This window comes from Neofelis nebulosa, chromosome 16 (genome assembly GCF_028018385.1).
Source record: "Neofelis nebulosa isolate mNeoNeb1 chromosome 16, mNeoNeb1.pri, whole genome shotgun sequence".
Lineage (NCBI taxonomy): Eukaryota > Metazoa > Chordata > Mammalia > Carnivora > Felidae > Neofelis > Neofelis nebulosa.
Genome location: NC_080797.1, coordinates 36,954,987 through 36,967,128, shown reverse-complemented (window position 1 = coordinate 36,967,128; position 12,142 = coordinate 36,954,987). Strand labels below are relative to the sequence as shown.

The window sequence follows — 12,142 nt, the reverse complement described above, 5'->3', positions numbered from 1 at the left end:
TAACAGGTGTTTTTTTTGTTTGTTTTTTAAATTTTCTTAATGGTGTCTTTTGAAGTGCAAAAAGAATTTTATTTTGATGACGTATAATTTACTGATTTTTTCATTTGTTACTTGTGCTTTTGCTGTTGCATCTAAGATCTCTGCCTCACTCAAGGTCATGAAGATTTTTTTCCCCATGGTTTCTTCAGAGGTTTCCTTTTAGCTCTCACGTTTAGGTCTAGGATCTATTTTGAGTTAATTTTTGTAGATTGTGTGAGGTAACGATCTAAATTCATCTTTTGGCGTGTTGATTGTCCTAGAACCATTTATTGAAAAAACTAATCTTCCCCCCGCCCCTCCGAATTGTCTTTGCACCTTTGTCAAAAATCATTTGGCCAGAAATGTAAGGGTTTATATTTGGACTTTTGATTCTATTCCATTAACTTATAAAACTATTCTTTTTTTGTTGTCCTTTCTTTTTTTTTTTATTAAAAAAACTCAGATACAACTTATACAGAGTAAAATTTGCCCTCTTGAGTGTACCTTTCTGCGAGTCCTAACATATAGTTGTATATCCACCACCATGACCAAGATACAGAACAGCTCCATTACCTCTTCACAGGTCCCTGTGCTCTTTGCAGTCAACCCCGATCCCTCTTCCCCAACCCCAGATCTGCTTTCTGTCCTTATGGTTCCACCCCCTCCAGAAAGCCTATACATGGAATCCTACAGCACTCAGCCTTCCGACTCTGGCTTCCTTCTCTACCCCATCCTTCAACATCCAGAGCGATCTTTCCAAAATACAAATCTGCCCACTTCTCTTCGCCTCTGCTCAAGCCCAGAGAGACACTGCAGGGTCTGGCCTCTGCCCATAGTTCCTGCCTGTCTGGACAGACAGGATGGATGGCTCTTAAACCTGGTTTAACCACCTGAGGGCTTGTCAATACCACACATTCCTGGGTCTTGGCCCCAGAGACTGAGATTCAGTGGTGGGGAGGGGCCCAGGGATCTGTTTTTTTATACAAGCCTAGGGAGATGTGGAGGCAGGTGGTCACAGGCTACACTTGGAGAAACACAGCTCAGTCCGAAACACTTGCTTTTCTCCACACCTGCTCAAGCTTACCTGTGTGGCTTCCTCTCCTTCCTTCTTCTCAACCCCACTCTGCCTCTGCGTGCTGTGTCCCCTCCTGCCAAGGGCTTTGGCACTTGTTTCCCCATCATGAAAGGTGCCCCCCCCCCATTCCCACCCACCAATCTCAACCTTCTCCCTGCTCCAGACCTAGCTTCCCCTCTGCTCAATTGTCACTTCCGCGGAGAAGGCTTCCCCAACTCCCTGGGTGAGTCATTTTCCCAGCATATTTGTCACCTGTCATTTCTTATTTTTGTGGGATTCTTTTTTTTTTTTTTTTTTTTTTTTTAGTTTATTTTCAGAGAGTGAGCGAGCAGCTGAGGGGTAGAGAGAGAGGAAGAAAGAGAATCCTAAGAAGGCTCCTAGCTGTCAGCGCAGAGCCCGACACATGGCTCAACCTCATGAACTGTGAGATTGCTACCTGAGTCAAAATCAAGAGTTGGACACTTAACTGACTGAGCCACCCAGGTGCCCCTTATTTTTTGTGTGATTTTCTTCCTAATGTTTATTTATTTTTGAGAGAGAGAGAGAGAATGAGCAGGGGAGGGGAAGAGAGGGGGACAGAGGATCCAAAGTGGGCTCTGCACTGACAGCAGTGTGCCCAATATGGGCTTGAACTCATGAAACACGGGATCATGACTGAGCCGAAGTCAGTGCTCAACCGACTGGAGCCACCCAGGCGCCGCCCACGTGTGATTCTTTGGTTAACATCAGTCTCTCCAACTGGGCTGCATGAGGATAAGGGCAGGATCTGTTTTTGTTTCTCCCCACTTTTTCCCCAGTACCAAGCTTGCGGTTGGCATTTAGTAGGTACTTAACAAATATCTTTTTTTAAATGTTTTTTTTATTTATTTTTGAGACAGAGAGAGACAGAGCATGAACAGGGGAGGGGCAGAGAGAGAGGGAGACGCAGAATCTGAAGCAGGCTCCAGGCTCTGAGCTGTCAGCACAGAGCCCGACGAGGGGCTCGAACTCACAGACTGTGAGATCATGACCTGAGCTGAAGTCGGATGCTTAACCCACTGAGCCACCCAGGCGCCCCGGTACTTAACAAATATTAACTGAACGAATGAAGGAATGATTGAGTGAATTGCCTACTGTGCTTTGCACAAGCTGCTCCATGGCCCAGGTGACCTTGTCCCCTCCCCCACTTCTTTGCTTGGTCCACTATACTGGTTTTTCCAAGGAAAACCCATTTGGAGAAAGTTGAGGCTAGAGCCACTCCTTGATGGTCCCCCAGGGCAGACCTCTTATCACTCTATGGACTGTTTGTTTACCCAACTGTCACCAACTCCTGGTTGGGAGGTGACCACTGCCTTTGATCCAGGCCTTCTCCCTGACCCCTGTGTGTGCCTAATGCTGAAAGAGTGAGCTAAAGTGATGGCTCTAAGGGGGGGGGGGGGGGGGGGGAGGGCGTGTCCCCTGGCACCTGGCCAGAGCTTCCCCCAGATCACTCCTCTCACCATGAGACCCTGCCTAACTCTTCCAATTTCAGAAGAAGCTGAGACCCTGGACTTTGCAAAGAAGGGAGAACATACCCTGGGTGCCTCTGAGGGCCAGGGTGCAGGCTGGGTGGCCAGACTGTGGCTGGAGGTCAAGGGGCAGGCCTTATTGCTGGACACCCCTCTGGCTGGCTTCCCTCTTTCACTGAGTGCTCTTTGCCACATCAAGTGGGACTCAGAGCCGCAGACAGGCCCCCTAGCTTGGCCAATGAGCAGACCCGAGTTGGTGAGGAGCCTGGGGAAGGGTGCGCCGGTCCTTTCCCCTTACCTTCCAGCCCCCAGCCCCTCCCTCCCAGGTCACGAGGACTCCAGATCTTCGCTCTGGAGACTGTTCAGTTCCACTGTCTTCCCCGCCTCTCCCCTGGCACCTGCTGGCTGGCTAAGAAGGGCAAAAACAATCCCAGCCAGAGTAGAGTGTCAGAGTCCCCGCCCCTCCTCCTGTGGTTCCTCCTCCCAAGCTTCCCACCCCCCCCAGCCCCGCCCCCACCTGCCCAAGATAATTTTAGTTTTCTTCGTCCAGAAGCCTGGACACATAGGGCTGTCCCTCCCCCAACCCTCACTTCTACCTCCAAAGTCAGGACGCCCTCCTACCACCTCTAGGGAAGAGGGAGTGGATTTGAAATCAAGTCCAGGTATCTGGGGTCCCTAGACAGAACCGGACTTCGGACCCCGTGTCCTGCTACTCCTGCTGGGGCTTCTCTAGGTAAGGTTGCCAGGATGGGTCCCAGACGATAATCTGCTCCCACCCCCAGCCCCACCAGGGCCCCAGGCCGTGCAGGTCTCAGGGCCAGGAGCTGGCAGGCTGCCCTGATGGGCGGACGGACAGCCGCCTGGCTCCCCCCTTCCCTCTCCCCTTCAGTGATGTCAGGCCAAGGGCGGGGGCAGGAGGGGACAGGTAGTTAAGGGCCAGGTGTCTCTCTCCCTAAACCGGTGGCCCCAGCCAAGTGTTCCAACGCCAGGGTGCAGGTAAGGACCAAAACGGGCCCTTCATCGTGAGGGCGGGGAGGAGCAGCAGGTCTGGGGCCAATTTGGAAAGATCCAGCCTCCTTCTGCGTTACTCTGGCGGCCTCACTTTCTCTTTTTTCTCCAGTCTCCCATATCCCGCCCCTTCCTCACCATCTGCTCTCAGTCTTTCCCTATTCTCATTTCCTGTCTTCCTTATTCCTTATTTCCCTCCCTGTACCCCGCCTCCCTCTGGCCCCCGGACAAAGCTGCTGATGGGGTTGAGAAAGGAAGATCTCTGATCCTCTCCTTCCAGAGACGCTGCTTTCCCGCTGAAGCCCCTCCCCACCTCCCCAGAAAGAGGGCTGGGAGGGGGGCCGAATACCGAGAGCTGCCTCAGATCATTCCTTGCTCAGCCTGAGGTTACCCGTTTGAGGTTTCCCCAAGGCTCTACTAAAGATTGACGTCTCCCCTGGGGAAGGGGTACCCTCCAATTTGGAGGGCAGTAGAGGAGAGGGTTCCCTGAAGTTGCTAGAACTCCTTCTCCTATTGTTTGCCTGCTCAGAACACAGGGTCCTACCCTCGGAAGGGAAGGTGGGGGCGGGGCAGGCAAGAGGGTCCTTCCCGGCTTCAGAAGGAAGGCTCGAAGGCTGGGGGACTGGTGCCGGGGGTCAGCAGTGCAGTGGAGCCAAGGGAAAGTGTGTGTACATGTTTGGGGCGGGGGGGGGGGGGTAGTGTTTGCACAAAGACCAGAATCTGGGTCTCCTTGGCACTACGGGGATGGAGAATGCACCTGTTTGCCGTTGGAAAGTCTTCCAACCCCACCGCCCCTCTTGGTCGGCCTGCCCTGGACTCTGGTCTCCCTTGTCCCCCTGATCCTGCTGGGGGAGCCCTCCACGAAGGCAAGCAGAGTGTAATGATTAACTCCACAGACACTCCAGCATTCTTCCCAAATTAAACTTTAAGAGAGCTTACCCTCCCTTTTCGCATTGGTCATTTTTTTCGAGTGAGGGAGTGGGCGGGGCCTCAGGGTCCTGGACCCTCCCCCCAACTCTGGGTCACCTAGGGGTTTCCCGCCTCCTCACCTGGGCCCTGTACCCCCAGAACTCCCCCGAAGGTTGAGCCTTCCTCCCCTTACAATAAATCCCGATGGGGGCGGGGAGGGGAGTGCTGGGCCAGACGGGGGCCTTCCCGCCACCTGCTGGTCCCCAGCCCGGGCCTCGGCCCTGCCGGCCCCTCCCCCTCCCCTGGTTAGCAGCGGAGGTGGCCTTGTTTTCTTGCCCTGCCACCCGCCCTTGGGGCCAGCCAGGTGGGGCGAGATTCAGGAAGTAAACAAGGAGGCAGGAGGCTGGGACGGCGGGAAGGAGGGTGGGGCCGGAGCCGCGGGGCAGGAGAGGCCATAGGGGAAGCTTCGGCATGGAGTTGCTGTGTTTCGGGGACTGATAGATTATGGGGGTCTGTTTCTTCAACAGAAGCTTTCTGAGGGCCCCAGTTTGAGAGTTCAGGTTTCTTGGGAGGGGGCTGCCAGGGCCCCACAGCTAGGACCCCCATTCTTCTCCCAGTTTCATCTATTTGGTCCTAACTGCCCCACTCTTCTCTTGTCTTGGAAGGGTCTGAAGGGCAGGGTGAAGGATGGAAAGGCCAAACCCAAGTCTTCAGTCGGCCTCCAGCCCTCTGAGGCCAGACTCTATCTAATCTGGTTCTGATTTAGATCTTCTCCCCTTTCCCGGTCAAAACACTGCCCTGATTCCTCTTCCCTGGGGTGGAGGAGGACCCCAGTTTTGGTCTCTGATATCCTGTCTGGCTTCCCTGCACACCGCCCTCCCCCAGTCTCCCTCTCCCTGGAGTGAAGTCACCAGGGCTGGTTGCCAGAGGATAAACGGGATGGGAGTGGGGACACTGCGTTTTGTTGTTGATGTTCTGGTGTCTGTTGATGTTCACTGGTGGGTGTGTTTTACCCTTCCCTGCAGGACCCTGAGCCCCCTCCCTGTCTCTCCCTCCAACCTTGCTTTTTCTGCCTGTCTGTGTCTGTCCTCTTGGGTGTCTTGACTTTCTACTTCTGCTCCTGTAGTACCCTTCCAGCCAGGACACCTTGAAGAGTGTGTCAGGAGGACCCTCATCCCCCAGGGTTGATGTAGAGGAGTCCTCTGAGCCACTGAGTCCTGGGTTCCAGGGGTGGGCAGCAGCATCAGAATGAAAGCCTGGTAGGCCCCAGCCAGGATAGAGAGCACTTCGTGGTTTCTTTGTGGTGAGTGAGGGCATCAGTGGAGGTCAGCTCCACTCCAGATGGGCCTTTGAAATCCAGGCCGGACCTTTTTTCTCTCCTTGGGGGAGGGGGCTCCTGGGCTGGGTGGTGGCTACCAGATTGGGGGCTGACTTTAAGTCCCACCTGGACTGGAGGTGGGCCAAGGGTGGGGAGGAGAAAATGATGTCAGAGGAGCTGCAGGCCCGGCAGCTTCTTTCTCCCCCATCCTGTCCCTGCCCTGTGCCTCCCCCATTCCTCCTAGGCTGGTAGGTTGGGGGCGGGAGTGGAGGGAGGTGGGCAGAGGCAGGGTTGTTTGTGTTTCTCCTAAGCCAGGAAGTTGTGCAGATGAGTCAAGGTTGAATAGAGAGCCCCAGGCAGTGCTGTCCCGCCCCACCCTGACTCACCTGTCCCCCAGATCCCCTCACTTAAGAGTCTGGGACCTACCCCATCCTGGAGGGTCAATGCCAGGTGCCCCCAGCAGCCCAACAGCGCTGGCCTAGGTCTCAGGTGCTCCCAGGTCCTCACCCAGCCAAAGGGGTCTTTCTTCCTGTGGAGGAGGAGCCCGTGCTGCCTCTGCCCCCGGTGGGCATTTTTGCCCCAGCTCTCCTGTCCTTACTTGTCTCAGGTACCTGTGCAGCACCTGTGGGTGATAAGACATAGGTAAGACCCTGGCCTTGTCTAGCAATGCCAGGCGTCTTCAGACCAGTGGGTGGGTAAGACAGGTGCACGTAATTGGCACAGAGTCCCCAGCACAGTGCAGAGAGGGAGACCTTCAGTCTGAAGGTGGAAAATCCAGGAAGGCTGCTCAGAGGAGGGAGCTCTGGCATTGGGGCTTCAAGAAAGTTGGGCGGGAGGAGGAATCTGGGGAGGGCACACAAGGTTTGGGGGCTGCTGGGGCCAGGGCCCCCAGGTTAGTCCTGTCCTTCTCACTGCAGCTGAGCCTGCCTCCTGCCCTCCTGGTTCCTATCCTGGCCCACCTCCTTCTCCCCTTCTGTGCATCACTCAGCACTTGGGCAGGCGTTGCCACAACAGGCTCTGGCAACCAGGTCTGGCAACAAAGCACTGGAAAAACCTGGGGCAGAGCCCGGAGGAGCTGAGTGCCCTGTGCTCAGAGCATGCTCAGAGACTGAAAGTCTGAGCCTCGAACAGTCTGTGGGTTATGGAGTCTGTTGCCCCATGGTGGCGGAGTGGGACCCTCTTAGCTCTTCCCCTGGGCAACCTGGGGCTAAAAGAAGGGCACTGGACTTGGAGTCCAAACACCAGGTTTTACTCCCTGACTCACCTGCGATGGGAGCAAGAATGCTTCCTTCTCAGGGACCTGAAGTCCCTTTTTGTAAATGGATTCACTCTACCCTTCCCCAGAGGCTCCAGAGAAACTCCAGTTAGAGGGAGAGCAATGAGGTGCTGTGCAAACTCTGAGGGGCCCCTTGGCAGCTGTGTGAAGTCAGGAGGTCTGGGTCCTCTTGGCCCCTCTTCCCAGGACAAGGGGTCAAGATCAGCCACTTCCAGCCCCCTCTTCTCCCTCAGATGTTATGGAGCTGGGTCTGTCTCCACCTCATCTCAGCAGCTCCCCAGAAGATCTGTACCTGACCCCTGGGACCCCTCCTGGGACTCCCCCGCCTCCCGATGCCCCTCTGCCTGGGGAGGTGAAGAGGTCCCAGCCTCTGCCCATTCCAACCAGCAGGTACGATGGGGTGATGGAGCTGAGGAGGGGCTGGTGGTGGGGAGGCGGTCAGCGCTGGGGTGAGACAGAAGCTTGCAGTCAACTCTTCTCCGCCCCTTACCTTGGGCCACAGGAATCTTCTTCGAGAGGAGGAGCTGCGGACAAGCTCTCTACCCTCCATCCCCAACCCCTTCCCTGAGCTCTGCAGTCCTCCTTCACAGACCCCCATTCTTGGGGGGCCCTCCAGTGCAAGGGGGCTGCTCCCTCGAGACGCCAGCCGCCCCCATGTGAGTTGTCTTGGGAGAGAGAAGGCAGGGATATGGGGATGCTGTGGATATGAGGGTGGATATGAGGGTGGATATGGTGCCACTTCCGTGGAGGCTGGGGAATTTGATCAGGAATCCCTGCAGGTGTAGCAGCAGCAGAAGGGAAATAACCACCCTTTGCCCTTCCTCAAGTCATCTGCAATTCCCGGGGCACAGGTAGTAAAGGTGTACAGTGAAGATGGGGCTTGCCGGTCTGTGGAGGTGGCGGCAGGTGCTACGGCTCGCTACGTGTGTGAAATGCTGGTGCAGCGGGCTCATGCCCTGAGCGATGAAAACTGGGGGCTGGTGGAGTGCCACCCCCATCTGGCGCTGGGTGAGTTGGGGTGGAGGGGGCTGCCTGGGTAGGGAGGCAAATGCTTCACACGTTGGGCTGGGCAGGTGGCTCATCTGGGAGGCCTGGCAGGTGTCCGCTGAGCCCTGCTTTTTGCCCTTGACGCCAGAGCGGGGCTTGGAGGACCACGAGTCAGTGGTGGAAGTGCAGGCTGCCTGGCCCATTGGTGGAGACAGCCGCTTTGTCTTCCGGAAGAACTTCGCCAAGTATGAACTGTTCAAGAGCTCCCCAGTGAGTGTGGGTGAAGGGGGTCTGGGCACTGGGATACCGTGATCCCCAACCTGGGCCCTCAATCCCTGGCTCCTGACTTGTTTCCCCCCAGCACTCCCTGTTCCCGGAAAAGATGGTCTCCAGCTGTCTGGATGCACACACAGGCATATCCCATGAAGACCTCATCCAGGTAAAGGGATATTCCCAGTCATGATTCCTGTCGCTTTTTGACCCTTAAGCATTGTGCCTTCCCTGTGTGTGGTGGAGGGCTTAGCACGGTCCTAAACGACCGGACAAGTTACTTTTCCTGGCTGAGCGTCAGGTTTCTGCATCTGGTAAATGGGACGGTAAATCTATGTGGATCACCTTCTCTTACGAAGGCCTTTGTGTATGTGTGTGTGTATCTCCCTGTCTCCCTCTTGGCGTCTCACGCTCTTCCTGCTCTCTTCTGGCCTCAGAACTTCCTGAATGCAGGCAGCTTCCCAGAGATCCAGGGCTTCCTGCAGCTTCGAGGGTCAGGACGGAAGCTTTGGAAACGTTTCTTCTGCTTCCTGCGCCGGTCTGGCCTCTATTACTCCACCAAGGGCACCTCCAAGGTGAGGTCTTGAAGGTTGACAGCCCCAGCCCCTAGGGTATCCCATTCCTGGTCCTTCTAGGAGTTGTCCCTTCCCTGTTGGAACTCCTGGACCTTTCTTCCCCTGGACCCTGAGACCCTCAGCTGCTCCTCTTTCCCCCCTAGCTTACCTACCCCAGGAAGTAGTGGTGGGAAAGGCAGGTGAAACTAAGTTCGAGCCCTGGCTCTGCTTCTGTTTGCTGTGTGACCTGAGGCACTTCTCTGCTCCTCTCTGGTCCTGACATCTCCCCAGCTGGCTTACTGGGACAATAATAGGGGGACAGGGTCTGCCTGTTACAAGTCCTGTCTACCCGTGCTGCACAGGATCCAAGGCACCTGCAGTATGTAGCAGATGTGAACGAGTCCAACGTGTACGTGGTGACCCAGGGCCGCAAGCTCTATGGGATGCCCACGGACTTCGGCTTCTGTATCAAGGTAAAGACCCTGGCCTGGCCTGGGAGGCAACGGGAGCTGCTCAGGCCCTGGGATCTTACCTAGGGCTTTTGAGCTCCCATCTGGGACACCCAGACTCCTCCCCCTGCCCTCTGCCCTGTGTCCTGCACTACGGAGACAGATATCTGGCCCTAATGGCAGATATGGGACCAGCTGGTTTCCTCTCTCTACAGCCAAATAAGCTTCGAAATGGCCACAAGGGGCTTCGGGTCTTCTGCAGCGAGGATGAGCAGAGCCGCACTTGCTGGTTAGCAGCTTTCCGCCTCTTCAAGGTGAGACCCTGGGAGTGGCATGGGGGCATGAGTGAGGAATTATAACTCTGCCCCCAGGAATGAGGGGGCATCATAGCCTTGCTCTGTTAGTATGTTGGGTCCAAGGCTGGAGTCCTCACTCCGGCTTCAGAAAGCTCCTTATCCAGGGCAGAGATGCAGTCTTGCCCTTGGAGAGTTCTGGTGTGTGTGGGTTTCACAGCCCAGCTGCCAGCACCTGCTTGACCTCGGGTTCTCTTTCTCTCTCCAACCCGCAGTATGGGGTGCAGCTGTATAAGAATTATCAGCAGGCACAGTCTCGCCACCTGCGTCCGTCCTGTGTGGGCTCCCCACCTTTGGTGAGTGTACACAGAGGGGTTAGCTGGGGGTGGGTGCCCTGACCCCGTCTGACCCCTCTCCATCCTACCCCATCTACAGAGGAGTGTCTCTGATAACACCCTGGTGGCCATGGACTTCTCTGGCCATGCTGGGCGTGTCATCGAGAACCCCCGGGAAGCTCTGAGTGCAGCCCTGGAGGAGGCCCAGGCCTGGAGGGTGAGGGGCCTGTACCCATTTGCATGTTTATACTGGGCACCTTCTCTCCACGTGGGTTTCCATGGTGTGGGAGGAAGAGTGGGTTAAGGCGGGCCGCCAGGTGTGGAAAGGGTCTCTATGTTCTCGAGGTGCCGGGTGATACCTCAGTCACGCCCTGATCCCCTGTGTCCCCCACTGCTCTGCAGAAGAACCATCGTCTCAGCCTGCCCACCCCAGGCTCAGGCACGAGCCTCAGTGCAGGTGGGTGAGCACCCGGCGTCCCCAGGGGTGGGGGCTGCCATGGCTTCTCTGAGCATTCCCGGTGGGGGAGGTTAGTGTGGGGACCTCCTCCCCAGAGTGACGGCCCATCTGCCTCCCCCAACTCCAGCCATCCACCGCACCCAACCCTGGTTCCATGGACGCATCTCCCGAGAGGAGAGCCAGCGGCTCATCGGGCAGCAGGGCCTGGTGGACGGGTAAGGGGCAGGGCTGAGCAGGCCAACAGACCCAGGGACAGGAGAGGCCCCGTGTCCAGGCGGCAGCTGTGTATCCTCGGGTAATGTTGCCCTGTCTCCTGGCAGCCTGTTCCTTGTTCGAGAGAGTCAACGGAACCCACAAGGCTTTGTCCTCTCTCTGTGCCACCTGCAGAAGGTCAAACATTATCTCATCCTCCCGGTGAGTAATCCCTGTCTCCTCACCAGGCCCCCTCGAGAAGCTCCCCGGCCCGCGGTGTGTCTGGGGCCTCCCGCTCTCTCCTTTGCCCCTGCACAAGCACTGGGGACCTCGGCCCTGACCAGGAGGGATCCCCTCGAGTCCCTCCCTGACCTTCCACCCCGCCCCCTGTGGCCGTCCCCCCAGAGCGAGGAGGAGGGCCACCTCTACTTCAGCATGGATGACGGCCAGACTCGCTTCACGGACCTGCTGCAGCTTGTGCAGTTCCACCAGCTGAACCGTGGCATCCTGCCATGCTTGCTGCGCCACTGCTGTACCCGCGTGGCCCTCTGACGGCCACAGAAGCAGGCATGGGTCTCAGCCTGTTCCAGGCTGGCCACTGCCCCCGATGCTCACAGGGTGGACTTGGAGGGGGCAGAAGGTGGGGACAGGCTCATGAACAACTGGAGGGCTCCCCTACTCCAGAGGGTCTTCTCCTCGGCCCCTCTGCCTCCCTCAGGCAGAAAGTGCTCCTCACCCACTCCACCCCCGACCTGTCTCCTCAAGAGAAGGCACTTGGGGTGGCCCTCCCCTTTACGGAACTCCTGGGCACTGCCCTGGGCAGGGCATTTTGGGAAAAATGGGGTAGCCCAGGTGGTCTTATGCCCCACACTTTGTACAGACTGAGAGGCCAGTTGATCTGCTATGTTTTATACTAGTGACAATAAAGATTATTTTTTGATACATCTATGAGTTCTGTCTGGTAAGACCTGGCTAGCTGGAGTAGAGAAGGGGAGTGGGAGAAGAGGGCACCAGGCCTTGGCAAATGTGTCTGATGGATCCTGGCCAGGTACCCTCCAGCCTGGATGTTTCTTTTCTTTCTTTCTTTCTTCCTCTCTCTCTCTTCCTTGCAGAGAGGGAGAGAGAGGGGGACAGAAGATCCGAAGAGGGCTCCATGTGGGGCTTGAACTCATGAACTGCAAGACTATGACCTGAGCTGAAGTCCGATGCTCAACCGACTGAGCCACCCAGGCACCCCCAGCCTGGATGTTTCTTGAGGGCAGGGTGGTCTTGGTCATCTGAGGATCTCCAGTGTCCAGCACGGAGCCTGGTCCATAGTGGGTGCCTAGTAACTTCTTGTTTAATAAATGAATGTATAAGGGAATGTCATCCAGGTGAGATCTCCTGACAGGACCTAAAGCTGTGGGGGTAACTCAAACAGGCCTGGGAGCTGGAGTGGACTCTCATAGCATGTATCCTCTGCAAGTCCTGGGCCCACTGCTGGGATGAGTCCTGACAGTTAATGAGTCTACAAC

At 56.4% G+C, this 12,142-nt stretch overlaps 1 protein-coding gene across 2 annotated transcripts; it reads left to right on the top strand.

Moving 5' to 3' along the window:
- Positions 1–3,115: 3,115 nt before the first annotated feature.
- GRB7 (growth factor receptor bound protein 7) lies at positions 3,116–11,572 on the top strand. Of its 2 annotated transcripts, XM_058703196.1 has the most exons (15): positions 3,116–3,313; positions 7,325–7,481; positions 7,594–7,747; positions 7,943–8,099; positions 8,227–8,348; positions 8,440–8,517; positions 8,786–8,923; positions 9,265–9,375; positions 9,567–9,665; positions 9,920–10,000; positions 10,080–10,196; positions 10,382–10,436; positions 10,564–10,651; positions 10,757–10,850; positions 11,034–11,572. In XM_058703196.1, exons 2-15 carry the CDS (start codon positions 7,330–7,332, stop codon positions 11,178–11,180), a joined length of 1,593 nt encoding a protein of 530 aa, XP_058559179.1. In that variant the 5' UTR covers positions 3,116–3,313; positions 7,325–7,329; the 3' UTR covers positions 11,181–11,572. The 2 variants fall into 2 exon arrangements, with proteins under 2 accessions (XP_058559179.1, XP_058559180.1); XM_058703197.1 differs by lacking the exon at positions 10,564–10,651.
- Positions 11,573–12,142: the final 570 nt, after the last annotated feature.

What these genes read in the sequence shown, in the direction of transcription:
- GRB7 (XM_058703196.1), top strand. Translation starts at nt 7,330, where the DNA reads ATGGAGCTGGGTCTGTCTCCACCTCATCTCAGCAGCTCCCCAGAAGAT. An exon ending in AACTGTTCAAGAGCTCCCCA is followed by an intron (nt 8,349 to 8,439) that starts GTGAGTGTGGGT and finishes GTTTCCCCCCAG; the next exon opens with CACTCCCTGTTCCCGGAAAA. An exon ending in AGGAGGCCCAGGCCTGGAGG is followed by an intron (nt 10,197 to 10,381) that starts GTGAGGGGCCTG and finishes ACTGCTCTGCAG; the next exon opens with AAGAACCATCGTCTCAGCCT.